This window comes from Adiantum capillus-veneris, chromosome 18 (assembly GCF_014529385.1).
Source record: "Adiantum capillus-veneris isolate H3 chromosome 18, ASM1452938v2, whole genome shotgun sequence".
NCBI classification, from domain to species: Eukaryota; Viridiplantae; Streptophyta; class Polypodiopsida; order Polypodiales; family Pteridaceae; genus Adiantum; species Adiantum capillus-veneris.
This window is the reverse complement of record NC_140948.1, coordinates 20,150,056-20,167,389: the sequence shown is the minus strand read 5'-3', so window position 1 is coordinate 20,167,389 and position 17,334 is coordinate 20,150,056. Positions and strand designations below refer to the sequence as shown.

At 40.6% G+C, this 17,334-nt stretch overlaps 1 protein-coding gene across 1 annotated transcript in view; it reads left to right on the top strand.

Annotated features, from left to right (window-relative positions):
- LOC147435314 (agamous-like MADS-box protein AGL11) overlaps positions 1–5,984 on the top strand; it is a 103,390-nt gene extending 97,406 nt beyond the window's left edge. Inside the window, exon 8 of the mRNA XM_086488394.1 lies at positions 5,458–5,984. Within this exon, the coding sequence (XP_086344520.1) occupies positions 5,458–5,652 (195 nt within the window). The 3' untranslated portion in view covers positions 5,653–5,984. The remainder of the gene's footprint in view (positions 1–5,457) is intronic.
- Positions 5,985–17,334: the final 11,350 nt, after the last annotated feature.

The following is a 17,334-nucleotide window of genomic DNA, read 5'->3' as shown; positions in this document are numbered from 1 at the left end:
AAATGTGGGTTTGTTTAAAGATTGGAATGAAGCATGGCAAAATTGCAATCTCAAGGAGACATGCATGGCCTTTTACTGCACCTGTTTTTGAAGGAAGCAAGGCTTCAATTTACGACTCTTACATTAAGTTGTTTCCCGTTTGGGGTATGCTATGAGCACACGCCCTTGCGGAAGTTCTCCCTATGCCTACAATATATTTCCGGCCAACTTTCTCTCGCGGACCAGAGAGGGTTATGATCTACATTGGAGCGGGCTTTTCTTTCGACATGTCTAGGCACCTGGTTACAGCTGGATGACCAGGTTAGACCATGGTTAGTATTGTTTATTTTTTCCATGTTTATACATTTACATTGGAAACTAATGCTTTGTCCAAAGCAAAGTCCTTTGATAATTTTTCATGAAGCAAGGCTTCTCCCTTGTGCCAAGGTACTGCCCAATGACTTGGAATCACGGGCAGTGACACACAAGTTTGAAAAACTGGCAACATAGGGAATATCACCTCATAGAATCCTTGCGAGTTTTGACTGTGCAAGGCAGAAATAGTTATGTCTCTCATGACGTTTGAGGCCATCACTCTCCACAAGGGCTTACAATTCTGCATGCAAGGCATGCTAGTGAGGTGGATTTAATTCTATCGTTTCATGTATTACGCTTTTGCTATCACACTACCACCTCTGTCAAGGACATAATACGGATGGATTATTACTATGATTGTTGGTTGCTATCGACACACAACAACACTACAAAGAACATAATATTTCGATTTATTCATAGGCAGATTGTTGCATGCCTATAGGGTACGCTGCAACTCCGGCATAAGATGCGTCAGAGGACAATGATTGGGCACAACATATACAAGCTCGTCACTTAAGGAAATTTCCTCAGCCCAACATGCTATTCTTCTCTCTCTTTTTTTTATTTCTCTCACGAATAATGAAAACTTCCTAAGAATCTTTTCATACATGTTTTGTTTGGAAGTCAGCATGAGCCAAGTGCTCTAACTCTCAGATAGAAATGGGCCAAGATGCCATTCACATTAGTTTTCATCGGTTTATCGATTGAACACACACAGGCTGGCTAAGAGTCATTGGTAGATCTTGGGTAAGATCCAATTATTGCCATTCCTTGGGTTATTGTTCTTAGGATCAAACATATTTGCCCAGTGGAGTACACATCGAACATCTTGACGTTAATGGACGAGCAGGAGTCTTGTCATTTCGGAGGATTTCTTTCTCTCTCTATAGCACTACGAGTGTCTATGGCATCACAGTTTTGGGGTATGACCCAGCGGGTGCCTACTGAATCACCCATACGCATTAAAGATCACAATTTCATCTTTTATACTTTCAAGGAAAGAATTCCGCAATCTACCACGTGGTAGTAGGAAAATTCAACTTTTTAAGTTGACTCTCATCATTCTGTACACGGTTAACTAGGTTGGTTATCGTTACCTGCTAGTTGCGCAGTTCTACAAAGGGTCTTACCAAGGCGTTTGACTACGTAGCTTCTACCCAACGGGTTTGGATTGCGAAGGCAACACCCAAGGTTTCTAGTGCAACGTTGCTTGTTTTTTCACGTGTAGACGACGTGTTCCTCTGTATTTGAATACGGGTAAGTGAACCTTCAGTTCAATCTCCAGGTACGCACCTATTGATTTGGTGTTATTCCAGTTTTTAGTATGCATTGCTTGGTTTTTTCAAGTCATTTAAATATGCTTGAATATTTCAGGGCCATGCCAAGGACAAGTCAAAACAAGTATTTTGGACCGTAGAGTCCAAAGTACATTATGCTGTTACGAATCCACTTGTAGGATTCGCTTTGGCACATGTTGTCACATGGAATACAACATGGTCTAGGGACTCAAGGAGTTCGGTTTAGCCAGTGTGGAGCAAAGAATGAGGGTTCCTCTCGCTCTTGTCACGAGTGTTTAGAGTTACCTCTACACACAAGTACATCTTATACGTGAAGGATGTTCCTTTTTACACATCCTTACATGAGACATATTCCACATGTGGAGAATATATGAGTCTCTGGGATGACACTGGCGCCATTATTTCAATTATGTGTCACGACAAAGCCCCTAGGTGCTGGTCACATTTGTTTTCTCGACCATTTTTAGCAGGACGTATCAGGAGTAATTTCGTGGCCAACAATTGTCGGATACTTAGAATGACTTGTTAAGGTACAAGTACTGCTAAACAACATTACAGATGGTTGTTTTAGCATATAGCAAGGCTATGAGTTGTTAATGAAAAAGTTTCATTGTTTGCACTTAGAAGTGACTTTTGTTTCACCTCCCATGGTTCAGACATTTCGGCAAAGCTTGCAAAATATTGCAACTAAAAGTATTTAGTTTCTTTTCAGAACTATTTACATTCCTCTTAATGTGTGCTAGGCACATCACATTTTCCATAAGTATTGGCAAAAATTACCACGGATATATAGGTTCACATTTGTTTTTTGCTAAATGCATGCACAGTAGGTGTTATGGGCCCTAGTGTTTAGCAAAGGCTGATTTGGAACGGCATGCATATTCCTCAAGTTGTTGCTTATGAAGCATTTTGCACTCTATGTGCATTATCTCTAAGAGATTACTTTTGGGTCTACTAATCACCAATAGAGGTCATGGCTCCGTTTGAGTGTTTGTGGATTTTTCAAGTTAACCACAATGTTTATTTCAGACATGGTTGTCTCCTCAACAATGTTACACGACATTGTGATTCCCATTTACCAGTCATCTGGTGGATGACTGTCTGTAAATCGTAAGGAAACACACCTCAGTAGTGTTAGCTATCCAAGGGGATAGGCAGATTACAAAGTGTAATCTTGGGCTAAAGGATATGCAAAGTGCGTACATTAGCACCAAGCATATCCAAGTAATAAGCATTTATTGCTCTATTTGGAGTTTACTTACTATCCGTTAAAGCATGTTTGCGAGTAGGTTTAGTCTCTTCATGTATGAGTCAAATTCTCAACTTTGAACATTAGTTATGGTTGTTTATTAATGAAATTTGAGAACAAGTCAAGGATTTAAACTTGGCTGATGAGTTACGTCAGCAAGTCACTTTCAAGGAAACTGAAAAAAGTTACACACTTTAGATTGAAACATGTGTTTCTTGTTATGATCTAATGTGTTACCTAAGTAAATGAATGCTATCCATCTATGATGATTCATGCATTCTTGTATTCTACAGGCTAGGATAAAGGTTTGTTAGTGCATGCACACTAGGTGTTATGGGCCCTAGTGTTTAACACTCTTTTGTCTAAGGCGGCATGAGACTACATCTCCAGTTATTTCAAGGATGAAACCTCTCTTTTGAATGGAAGGAGTAAATCATCAATCATTCCTGTAACTTAAGTTATGAGCATGTTATAAACAAAGGTTTATATTCGGCAACTTAAGCAAGGACAATAGACATGCTAACAGCATAAACTTGCTACGAGCATAAAATATAGGTGGCTACACACTTCAGAGGTGCTAAGAGCATACATTTAGGATATGCTAAATAGCATATGCACATTACAACTCTTGATATGATTCTTATGGTACAGTTTTAAGATGATTTGACTAGTCTACAGTCAAGTCTATTACTTTACAACTTTTGTGAAAAATTATTCTTTTCACTCTAGTTTTCGAGGACGAAAACTCTTCCTTAAGGGGGGAGTAATGTTAGGACAAGGGTCCTATGGGGAAAGGTCGAACCTAGGGGGTCACGTACCTAGGCCAAGGGCCTAGACTAGACCAGTGTGGATTGGGGATCCGCTTAGGCCGGCAAGAGCTAGGAGCTAGGCTTATATAAAGGGCAGTAGGGAGGAGGATCGTACGTCTTAGTCTTCGAGGTCTTACATTATGCAGCATTGGGAGGATTGGAGAAGATGTGTTCGCAAGTTCCATTTTAGGAACCTCAAACAAAGCTATGTCTTTTTCACACTCTAGTGGCTTCAAGAATGCTTTATGGGATTTAGATTTGGGGGCCCTCAGTGGACCACCAGGGCAAATCTGGTAGCATTGATGGATGGAGATGTATGGAGAGGCCTCTATTCTCTATAATCTCTCGGATGATTCGGGCTAAGGCCTTAGTGCTACATGAGATTATTCGAGCTGAGCTAGCTGTCCCCTTCTTACATAGATGAGGCCCTAGTACTATATCAATTTCCTTCATGCATAATTTATAGGACCTCCCCAGAGATAGATATGCTCGGCTAGCCCTTGAGTCATCCTGATAGCTAGCGCTATAAGGGGACACATCATGTTGGTATGGATAGATGGCATCATGGTTTCAGCCACATGGCTTCAACATGGATAGATTGCCTCCATTCCAATACTCCTTGGATGCACCTTCCGTTTCTCTCACACGGACAGAGATATATGTCAGATTTGATTCAACTAGATACCAGAAGCATATGGATATAGCGGGTACAAGAGTTGGACACAAAGATGGCTTTCTATAGAGAGCATCTCCCCCAACTAACAGAAGATGGATATGTGATCAGACCGGACTATATGGACTCATTTATCCTATGGGATACGATGTGCTATTGGTTAGATGCGCACATCATTGCGTCAGCTAGAGATTGAGACATGAAGTTTTAGGAGAGTACTAGCAGAAGCAAGGATATGCTAGTTGTGTCATATATAGCCAGAGATAGAGTTACATCACATTTGTCATTGTCTGGTATACTATTAGATACGAGGCTGCTTTCACTATCTATTCAGAGAGGGCTTTGGACCGTCGGCTACAGTCATGAGATATTAGGATCAGAGATGTCTCGGATTGTTTTTGCTAGAGATGCACAGACACAAGGAGAATCGAGGAGACTAGGCAATGGGAGACATTCATAGAGGGAGATCACTGACTTCTTTAGAGCAAGGACTCAGTAGCTAGATGAGCATGCTTCACAACAAACTTTAGAGCCCACTTCTACCAGAGGTATAATAGTGGACACAACCCCCGAGCTCGGGAGAGCTACATGCCCACGTCTACGGGGGGCACCATGACATTGGCGGAGGCTCCATCAGAGAATCGGGACTAGTATGGGAGATGCGAAGTATGACTATTTGCAGAGGAAAACATTGACAAAGCTCTTCAGTGACCGATGCAATACTTTCTCGGACAACGCCCAATGCCGGGCATTCTCGGGCATGGATGATGATGATGATGATTTTAGTCTGACGATCTTAGTCTTTTAGTTTAGTATTTCACTCTACTTCATTTTATTTTATTTTATTTTTGTATCCAGACATTGAATTAGATCCACAAAGATTGTATCAGTTTGGTCTTATAGGTTATTTTGGCGTTTTGAAGACGTTTAACATAACATTTCATTTCATTTCATCTCTCTCTCTCTCTCTCTCTCTCTCTCTCCTCCTTCCTTTCAAAGGTCTTGAGTTCAAGACGAAGTTGAGGTGCCTTACGACATTTCCTTATGCACATTTATTCATTCATTGTGTTTCAGCTCGCTGAAGCGCTGTACATGCCAGCGCAGAATGCTGTGAACGCAGAGAGTACAACCTCGCAGGAAATTCAAGACAGCTGCAGTGGCAGGATTAATATTCCCTTCATCGGCTCCAGAAGAGATGCCGAATGCAGTGTAGTAGCGGTGGGGGCACCCGCCGCTATCACCGAAACAGTGCTCAAGCTGAGTTTATGAGGAACTCAATATGCATCAGAGAGACAAGCAGACGTGCAATTTCCACGCCTTGCATTATCCTCTTCCTTTAGTGCTGCATATACATGCTAATTAAACCTACAGACCACCTTACTAGAATCCAAGCTCCTCTTCATGTCATTAATATGTGTATGTGCCCACATAGCTACAACCATCAACGTTGCCTCATGGGAGATATAATATGTCCTCCATAATTCCTGTGTCAGTACTATCCGTTGTCGTCGCAGGCTTGCAAAGCATCATGTAAAGTATACTGGCATGCACATTCTCAATTTCCATCTATCATCATTTATTGGTCATTTCTTGAGCAAAAATTCGGTGCCCATTTGTATATTCTCTATTGTGCAGCATTCTTTTTGCCTCAATGTTTGTAAACCTGCCTGTGGTAGGGGGACAGTTGGCAATATGTGATAAATGCAAAAAATGGCTTGTTAATAAAGAGTGGCAGTGTGGATTGCATCACATGATGGTTAGTGACTACCTTCACTTATGTTTGAGCAAACAATTTTTGCTCACACAAAATGCCATGCTTGAAATTTTTCCCGTTTTCTTTAATCCCAAGGCAATGAACAATTGGTAGAGACTGTAAAAATTTTGCCTTTGATATGCAGCGGACCTTGCGGTCTATGCACAAGGTGAGCATGCTTAGTATTTATGACGCCACTTAAAGACATCCATCTTTACTTGCAGGGAAAATTATGCTATAGGTTTCACAAGCTTTTCACATGAGCGCTTGCCTTGATAAAATGCTGCAAAAAATTTGAAGTATTATTTGCCAGTCCTTAATCCGTGATTCTCTCAATTTGCAAATGATATATCTACACTACAAAATGCAACAAATAGTGCTGCTTAGTGTAGAAACAAACACATTAATGAGAGGACACGAGTTTCAAGATTAGTTGACATCTAGTTCGGGACCATGGTATGAATGCACCACAGTAAAAGTGGTTCCAATCTCAACAAGTTCACTCCATCTATAGCCTTGCAACTCTCAAGAACCGGAGTAGACAGCCTCATCTTGACATGTTTTTCAGTTGGCTCACCTTGACATTGAAATGGAACTTAATTTTGTGTATGGCACTCCCCTAATTTGCTTTGAGGTACTATCTCTCTAGTTTGCTCTCTATCTTCTCACTGATAGTCTCGTATACTAGGTAGTGTGTTGTCAATAAGTAGCATAATCATTACTATCACAAATCATTATCACCATCATTCTTCAATGTTACTATCACAATCTACTAGTACGATGTTGCCACTATTGCCATTATATTCCACTAGTGTTACAAATCTCATCAACATGCCAACTAACCAATGGCACTAACTATCAATATGTTAACATTCCACTACATTGCATAGTCAAAATTATACAGCCACACTCATGGGATCACATTGATCACTCGATAATAGCTCCGTATAACACTCAAATTTGTTCATGTTGTAGATACCCATTGATACCTAAGAAAATCACTTACACTATAATAACCTTCCCTTGAATCAGTTGTACAATCAAACTGACATTACAAAAGTTAAAATGAAGACGAACGTGGGTAACATAAATGTCCTTCAGTAGTGGCTTCTAGAATGTAGACCCTAAGTTCAATAAGCCGGATTTGATCGCAATTGGCGTGCGTTGCATGATTATTTCATAGATGTTAGATAGCGAGCCCCACCAAGTAGAACTTGAGAGTGGCGCCATGTTCAAAGAGGATTCTTTGATTTTTTTATGTCCTCTTCATTGTATCTAAAGCGTGGAATAATTAAATGTGATAGTTTTTGCCCATTTTTTTGGTGCAAGGGGAATATATATGAATGCATTTTGAAGCAAAGTCAATTTACATTGCATCAATATGATGTCTCAAAAAAATGGATACAATCAATGTTAAAAGAAAAAACTTTCTTACAAGAGCTTGAAGAACCTACATATGAGAAATAACTTACTATATATATTTGAAGGTTTTTAGACTAATTTTTCTTCAGTTTGTAGGTTTTCTCACAATTTAGAGGTGAATTTCAAACTTTGTAGGTGGGACTACACTAAACCTAGGCTTTTCTCGAGGGTAGAATCTACACGACTCCTAACTTCTAAGACTTGAACATGAAATTTATTGTCAAATTTCACAAGTTAAATAAACGAGATGCATTAAGTTTAGACTCGAGTTACCTTATTGTTAGATTTGGGTCGTGCAAAAGAAGTTTTGGACAAATTCTCACAATATTTCCCCCATTGTGACTTACCTCAACATCATGAGCTTCTGTGAGGGAGGCGCCGCAAACCTAGCTAGGTACGATTGGGGGCAGGGGCCGATTGGGGGCAGGGGCCGGCGGTCCCTTGCCCCCAATCGTACCTAGCTAGGTTTGCGGCGCCTCTCGAGCATAAGCTCATGATGTTATGCATTGTATGAAAAACACTGAGAAACACTCCATTTTCCTACATGAGAAAATTTCTAAATCTTCTTGTGGTGGACTGTCGAGCAATGTGGAAGTTGGTTGGGTGATTCGCGAGGGATGCTTGCAACCTCAACTTTCTTGGGCTTGTGGTGAATTACTGTTGCAGCTTCTTGGTTTTGTTTGAGTGGCCATCCTTGAGCCCCTTCTCTCTCTCTCTCTCTCTCTCTCTCTCTCTCTCTTCAGCCCTCCCCAGTCCCGACTTTGGCTGTGACTGCGCAACAACTAGCTTGCACTACAGGCGTCTCCAAGATGTTCAAGCATCAAAACGCTTCCCAACTCTCTCTCTCTCTCTCTCTCTCTCTCTCTCTCTCTCTCTCTCTCCCCGGACTTCGCGATGCTGTGTTTTCATGGATGATGGCCTGTAGGGCCCAGGCTAGCGACCAACGTTCTCAATGCTCACTACTCACGAGTCACTGCTCGCGCTCTCTCTCTCTCTCTCTCTCTCTCTCTCTCTCTCTCTCTTTTGTTTTAGGAGTCGGGTTGGGCACTCCCGGCCGCTCCCCTCATGCGCCAAAAATGTGCACAAGAAGAACGACCACGACTATGCACCCAGGCTCCTAAGGCAAACGCTTTTGTCATTAGTTTCCTCTGGACTAGTTTCTCTCTCTCTCTCTCTCTCTCTCTCTCTCTTCCCGTGGAAGGCTTGAAGGCTTGAAAAGTTAAAGGCTGCATACTCTAGAGTCCAAAGGATTGGGAACTTCTAAGTTTGTAAATACTTTGAACTTCTCTCTCTCTCTCTCTCAATCAATAGATCTTTGAGGTCTCTTGGGATAGTTTCCTACGACGTTAAAATCCTCTTCTTCTTCTCTCTCTCTCTCTCCATATATATAAAGAGAGAATCAAACATATATTTTTCTATTATACAATAATTTTAATACATAAATTTTATGCTTGTTTGTCTGAGAGCAAGCAAATTTCCTTTTTTAAAACAAAATTGGAAGGAACTCACCTCTTCATTAATGGAATCTCAATCAGCTCTAGGCCAAGGTGAGGCAAACCTTTCCAGAACACTACCACCACCATTGCTACTTTTATATTCCTAGTTATTTAACTAAGGCAATGGTCACTTGATGCATAGTTATCCAGTAATTTTTGAAATAAGTGTGCTTTATGCATGATCACACATGCACTAATTATTTGTCTTGTATGCAACTTTGCAAGACTTTTTATAACCATGCCTATTTTGGCATGATTGCATCTTATTGATAACCATTGCATGTGTGATTTTGGCATAATTGCGTCTAATTAACCATTGCATGCGTGACTTGTACTGCCTAAAGGTCATGTTATTTTCAAGTTGGCATGAAAATTCAATAGTAAATCTTGATTGTTAAGAAACCTTTTAATATTAAATGTTGATTGTTTAGAACACAATAGTCCGTTCTAATTTACTTGAAAACAAACCTTAGGAAGTCACTAAAACTAATTGCAGAAAAGGGTGCTCTTTAACATCAAGAGTTTGTCTCTTATCCCTTTGGTATGGCTTGAAAGTTGAGATGCATCTAAGCTCTCCTTCAAACTGGTGGAAAAGCAAAGGTTTATCATTATAACTTCCACCTACAATTGGTCCTTGGACTTGATTTCACTAACATGGGTTGTGAGCTTGAATTTGAATCCCACCCCTAAGCCCTTTGAAATGGCTTGAAATTTGTGTGGGAGAGGGATGAATCTAGGCAAAGCGATGTTGGAAGGAAAGAGAGAGTGTGTGGACATGTTTAGAGTGTAGGAGAGGTATAGAATGTCATAAAAACTAATATCTAATACTCCCAAATGATTTTCTCATGTTAAACTAATCATTTAATATGGGAAAGTACCAAGGGAGTAAAAGCTAGAATATTGGTAAGGTGCCAGACCGGTCTCTATTAGGGAACCAAAGGAGAAGAAATAGGGATCCAAAGGGGGGCAATCTGCAAAAGAGCAATGTGCTTCAATGTGGAACCCCATTAAGTCTTCCATAGGCTAAAGTTCCCAATTTTAATTGTATTTGTCCAAAAGCCAAAGTAGGGGAAATATTGGATGGTCATGGGAAGACTAAAAAGTCTTCCCACATCTCTAAGAAGGAGGGGGCGAGCCCTTATTGTAGGGGATGAGAGAGAACCACACACACACACTCTCCAAAGCTCCCCCTTTACACGAAGGGAATACTGGACACATGTCAGGCTGTTAGCCCAGTTGCTCTTACAATCTCCTCTCAAATCCTTTTGGATGGCCATAGAGGTGGACCGATGAGAATTAGGCTAGAGTAAATTTAGTCTAATCAATTTAAAAATGCTTGAAAAAAGAACCAATAGAAGTTAAGCTCCCTAGAAGACTATTGGACAGTCTACCAAGGGGTCTAGCAGCCCCATGGCTTGCCTGATTCATATTGGCCTAAAGACAAAAGGTGCAATGAGAGTTTAGATGAATTATTTAATTACCTAAAGCTCTCACAAAAGGGGAAATGGGGACACATGTCTCAAGGCTATCAATTATGCTTCTAATTTGTGATTGGCTAAACTTTGCAGGAGCCAATGAGAGGCCAGCATGAGCAAAAAGCAAGAGGGGTTGACCAAGAGAAAGAAAGCTTGGCATTTTTCGTCTTACACACTTTGCTCCACACACACACACACACACACACACACACACAAAAGTTATGTGTTGACCAAGAACTCCATCTCCTTCTCCAAGCATTGAGAAGAAGAGGCCTACACCAACAACTCTTGGCTATGGAATGAAAATCCAACCAAGAGCCAAGCTTGAATGGCATGTTCATCTCCTCTACCATGCTAATTACTAAGCGAAGCTATGCTATTAGAGTGATTATGTTAGGAGAATACTTATTTCTCGTAAGATACACCTTGTTACTCTCAGTTTTTTCTCATTCCCTCAAGCTCTCACCATTTTTGAAGGTGTGTGAGGTCTTTGGACTGAGGCTAGGGACACTAGGTGTGTTTTTCAAGCATAATTTGGTGCATGAAGCTTCCATCTTCATTGCACCAACGAGTTTTATCAAGGACTACAAGAATTATATTGTACAAAAGTCTCCTTTGATGGGAGAAGCTATTATACAAAGCCTTTATGGAGGGGGAACCGCCGGCTCCATGTAAATCCGGTCCTCAACTGTTATCAATTGTTCTATTTCTCTCTCTTTTCAAGTATTGTCAATGCCAAATTAGCTAGGTTGCTTTCTCAAATTAAGTACTCTCTCTATGCTCATTTGGAACTCGTCCTTAATGAAATGCTCACTATGTTATCAATTTTCGCTACACACAAGTTACTAGTGCATTAAATGTTACATTGGTATCGGAGCTATTGGTTTCTCTTTTCTTGCTCAAGAAGAGAGGTCCTCAAGCTTGCTAAAAATGGTTGGTGTTATAAATTGCAAAAGAGTAAGTAGAATAGGGATTTTTCATCCTTGAAGCACGCCTGATTTATTCAGTTAACGGGGATACCGTCGAGAGCTATGGTCTTAATAATGGAGTCCAACGGGGCTTGCCTATGGATTAACCATTATTGAGCTATTAGAAGCTTGACAAGAACTGGTGCTCTCTTGGCTCTTTCGAACCCTCTCTTCTATTCCTTGCAATTAATAATATTTGAGCCATGGGTATAGATGCTTGAGTTCTTATCTTTGAAGGTAACTTGAGGAGTAGCAACTAGGGCTTGAAGTAAAAATTTACACCTAAAATTTGCTAGTATGGCTGACAAGGGAAAAGACATTGAAATGAATATTGATAGCTTTGATTTTGCTAATGAAAGAGCAACTAATGATGTCCCTATGCTTGTAAATTATCTTGTTTCTAGGCTTCAACAAGCCCTGGGCAATCCATCTCTCCAAGGTGAAGTGCTACAACAATGGTGCACCCATGGTATTCTCCAAACTCCCCACCAAGAAGAGAGAGTACCTAGGAAGCCTCCTTGTGAGACTTCCAAAAGAGGACTCTCACCAATAAGGGAAGAAGACAAGGATCCATACGAAGGGCTAAAAAATTTACTACTTGATGAGGCATCTCCCTCCCAAAGGAGAACCCAAGTTTCAACGGTAGAGCCCTCTCCAAAAGAACGAGAAAGAAGTGAGTCTGTTGCCACCTGGGTGGAGACGGCTCCACGAAGACGGCGGGCCAAACGCTCTCCAACACCCCCTAAACGGAGAAGACCATCACATACTTCTCTACACCATAATTCAAAGAGGGAAGAGAGAACACAAGAGAAGAAAAATGCGAGAAATAGGTCACCCTCTTCTCCATCTTCTTCATCCTCTTCCTCTTCTGAAGAAAGTGATGGTGCAGACAAAGAGGAACAAGGAAAGAAAAAGGCAAGGAAGAGGTCGCCCTCTTCTCTATCCTCCTCATATTCTTCCTCTTCTGAAGAAAGTGACGATGCAGCTCTCGAACCACCTAAAAGAAGAGACCATAGGAAATCCTATGCCGCTTGAAAGAGGTCGTCCAAGCTCAAAAAGTTCAAAGAGGGAGGAAAGAACATCTCTTTCCTTAACTACGTTGGCACTTTTGGTGCTACGGACAAAGTCTTGGCCTTTATCCAACAACTCGATGTGGCGTTTGGAGATGAGGGCTTTAAGGAGTCCACTAAGCTACATCATGTAGTTATGCATTTTCAAAAGTCCATCAAGCAATGGTGGTCTAGCCTACAAGCAAACGGTGAAGCTCCACAAACATAGAAAGCTTTAAGAGCTTCCATCTTGAAGCAGTTTTTGGCTATCGATACCAAAGACAAAGTACTCACCAAATGGCGAAGCTTGAAGCTCTCCCCCTATGAATCTTTTCACAAATATGTAGACAAGTTTTGAGATTTACACCTCAAAGCCACTGTCTTCAAAAAGATGGATTTTGGAGAGCAAGAAAAACAATTTTGTGCGGGTTTAATTGAGGATATGACGGAGTATGCTAACTCCCAAAAGCCACGCACCATATCTACGGTCATACACCATACCATGGTGGCTTCATGAATCAATTTCCAACAAGGGGCTAAGAGAAATCTTAAGCCCACGGAAAACAAGGACTGTAACTAGCCTAAGGGGAAGGACAACGTCCAAAAGTCTCCCAAAGGCAATGCCAACAACAACAAAGCTAAGGAGAAGGGAGTTTATAAAGGCAAAAATAAACTCCCCTCTAAAGAGCTAGAGAGTTATTGAAAAGATAACCATTGTTTTTTAAGTGCGGGGAGCAAGGGCATGCCTATTGTGCTTGTCCCCAAAAGAATACACGTAATGAGCCTCCTAGAGCTACCTTGGTCGAAATTCAAGAAGAGGATGCTCATTACAAAGGATCTCTTCTATGCCATGCTTGGGGAAAGGTAAGAGAACATGGTGCTTTCATTCTCTTTGACCCTGGTTCTACTCACAATTTCATATCCACAGAGTTGGCTACCAAGCTAGGCATCCAAGCCTGTGAGATGGGAGATGTCCTACTTGCCGATGGTGCTTTTAAGGGGCAATAAGCCTCAGTCACTCCCTTAATTCGTAAATTGAGGCTCCATGTCCAAAGGTATGTGGACAAGGAGGATTTCTTCATCTCTCCTCTCAAGCATGAGGATGTAATCCTAGGGGCACCATGGTTTGATTGCATGGCTGCCAATGTTAAATTCCCTAAAAGGAAAATCTACTTTAGGTTCAAGGAAAAAGATATGTACATAGATGCTAAGGAGTTGGGTAGTACCATACCGATTGTACATAAGCAAGCTTTCAATAATTCAATAAAGAGCTCTATTTTTGTGTACATGATTTTTGTTAAAGATTCTCAAAATGAACCTTATGTTTTAGCAAAAGAAAATATAACCAATCAAAAGGAATTAGAGTTATCCAAGTTCCTCAAGGTATTCCAAGATATTTTTATTGACGACATCCCTTGTGATCTACCTCCCAAACGAGGGGATGACAACCATGCAATTGAGCTTCTTCCAAGAAGCTCACCACCTAATAAACCTCCTTATAGTGTTTCTCATGCTTAACAAGAGGAGATCATGCGGCACGTGCATGAGTTGGTTGAGAAAGCTTGGATTTTTTAGTCTTACACTCTTTGCTACACACACACACACACACACACACACAAGTTATGTGTTGAGAAAGAACTCCATCTCCTTCTCCAAGCATTGGAAAGAAGAGGCCTACATCAACAACTCTTGGCTATGGAATTCAAATACAACCAAGAGCCAAGCTTGAATGGCATGTTTATCTCCTCTACCATACTAATTACTAAGCTAAGATATGCTATTAGAGTGATTAAGTGAGGAGAATACTTCTTTCTTGGAAGATACACCTTCTTCCTCTCAATCTTTCCTCATTCCCTGCTAGCTCTCACCATTTTTGAAGGTGTGTGAGGTCTTGGGATTGAGGCTAGGGACACTAGGTGTGTTTTTCAAGCATAATTTGGTGCATAAAGCTTCCATCTTCATTGCACCAACAATTTTTTTCAAGGAACACAAGAATTGTATTGTACAGAAGTCTCCTTTGATGGGAGAAGCTATAATACAAAGCCTTTATGGAGGGGGGACTGGCTCCATGTAAATCCGGTCCTCAATTGTTGTCAATTGTTCTATTTCTATCTCTTTTCAAGTATTGTCAATGCCAAATTAGCTAGGTGTAAATTGCTAGGTTGCTTTATCAAATTAAGTACTATCTCTATGCTCATTAGGAACTTGTTCTTAATGAAATGCTCACTATGCTATCAATTTCCGCTACACACAAGTTACTAGTGCATCAAATGTTACATAGAAACAGAGGGATAAAGAGAAAAAATTTGCAAAATAGAGAAGGGGAGGGAGGGGGTGATATATGTGTGTGTGTGTGTGTGTGTGTAGAGAGAGAGAGAGAGAGAGAGAGAGAGAGAGAGAGAGAGAGAGAGAGAGAGAGAGAGAGAGAGAGAGAGATAGACAATTTAGTGGTTTTGGATTTGTTGAAGTCTTATATTTTGGATTAGAATACTCAATGGGAAAAGTATTTGCCCTTGGTGGAGCTTACCTACAACAATGCAGTTCATTCATCGATGGGGAAGACACCGTTTGAGGTAATCGAGGGTGCCAAGAAGGTACCACCATTTCTAACCACCAAAGATAAGATTTTTGAAGCGGATCAATACACACAAGATCTAGAAGTTGCTTTTGCCAAGGTTCGCGAGGCTCTTGAGAAGTCTCAAGCATGGCATACGAAGGCAGCTGATAAACATCAATGCGACTTGCAGCTAAAGAAAGATGATTGGGTGCTCTTACGGTTTGAGAAGGCACAGTTGAGGAAATGAAAGGGAAAGGAGCAGCGTTTTCCAAAGCTACGTATGTGATACTATGGCCCTTTCTAGATTCAAGAGAAGATAAAATGATCCTTTGGATTGAAGTTGCCAGATACTTGGAAGATTCACAAAGCTTTTCATGTGAGTCTCTTGAAACCTTTCAAGGGTGAGATGCAGTTGATAGGGAGTTTGAGGAGCAACCTGAATTGGAGGAGAGCGAGTAGATTCTTGTTCCATAACATATACTGGCTCACAAGGAAAGGAACGTGAAAGGTAAAGTGATTCAGTGGTTCTTAGTTAGATTCAAGAGGGAATTTTTGAAATGAATCTGATATACTTGTGCTCTCCCATTTTTGTGTTTGAGCGCATGTTTGACAGATGAAATGATTGCAACATTTTGGTCTTGTGATTTGAGATGTGATGAACATGATAGCAATAAGAATTAGTCAATCAATACATCTATGGAGATTTGGGATAGATCTAGATGTGATTGCTAAACACATTGCCGATAGATCATGATCTGATATCTTGATGGACGATGTGATCTGAATGTGATTTGAATGTTCATTGACTGTCGTCTTGGTGCAAGTGCTGGATTCGTGTGGTCTAGTGCATGAGTGCTTAGAGTCAATGCCTAATGAATTGGTTTATGGCTTATGTTTGATTTTGTAGGTGCAATCAAGAGGGTGATTGCAATTCTTTCAACCTCTTGTAGTGCATTCTTGTTGGAGATTGCTTGGAGTAGCATGGTCTCAATCTTGCATACATTTGTTTGAGGAGGGGAGGTATGTTGCATGTTGTCTCTTGGATTAGAGATGTTTTGTTTTTCCTAGATTGAGAATACTACTTGTTATATGTATCCTAGTTGGTTGAAATTCATGTGCATTTCATGTGCCTAGTACTACTACTTGATTTGTACCACTACTTGTCTACATGTATCCTAGTTGGTAAAAAATCATGTGTGTGTCATGTGCCTAGTCTTAATTAGTATGAGGTGTATATGGATCCAGATTCAGGCACCACTCTTCTAGGGCTGGTCCCATATTCTAGGGGCTGATCTAGAGGTGTGTTTGGACTCACATACACTTGTGCTATTGTAATACACATTTGTACTACATTCTTTAGCCTTATTTAAAGGTGATGTCATGTACCTTTTCACTAATTCACTAATCAAGTTTACTTTGTGTCTACTCTCTTTCTCTTGGTGCACTCTTTGATTAAATATGTAGTTATCCATAAGTATTTATGTCTTTGCTCTCCCTATCATAGCCTTCATCAATAGGCTCATTGGATAACTTGGAAAGATCTCATGCAAGATGGAGGAAGGGGTTTCCTATCCAAATACAGCCAAGAAAACTATGACTATCCATCAAGATGGATTGGTTGCCCCAATTATTAAAAGAGTATAGATAGTGAGTTCTTCCCAAGCTCATGTAGCCTGCATTAAAAAAATCAAACCACATAGCAACCATCTGATTTCAATGCTTGGCTATTTCGTAGACATTGCCCCAATTATCAATATACAAAATTATATTCATGAATTCCACAAAATTTCTTTGAATTTGGGAGCCAATTAAAAAATCCATTGGAAGAGCAAAGTTGCATACTTGATTGGCTTGTTTGCTATGGGTTGAGATTTGTGGAACCATTGCTAGCATCTTCCCTTCACTACAAATTGTTTAGCATAACACCATTGCCATATAAACAACACTTCAAAAAAAATGCACAGTGTTAGTTAATATGAGTCTTCCTAAAACCACTTGATGAATCTTCCAATCTTAAGGGGTGGGTAGCTACACAACACCACAGATGGTGACACAAAGGTGGGGCTAATGGTGGAGCAAAAGGGTGTGGGCCATAGAGGAAACTATAAAGGGTATAATAATGGCTTCTAAGGCTAGGTGTAGGGGCTCTAATAGAAAACACCAAGAGAGGAGGGGGTAAGGATATGGAGTGAGGTTTTCTAGGCCTTTGAAAAATTGAGAGAGAGAGAGAG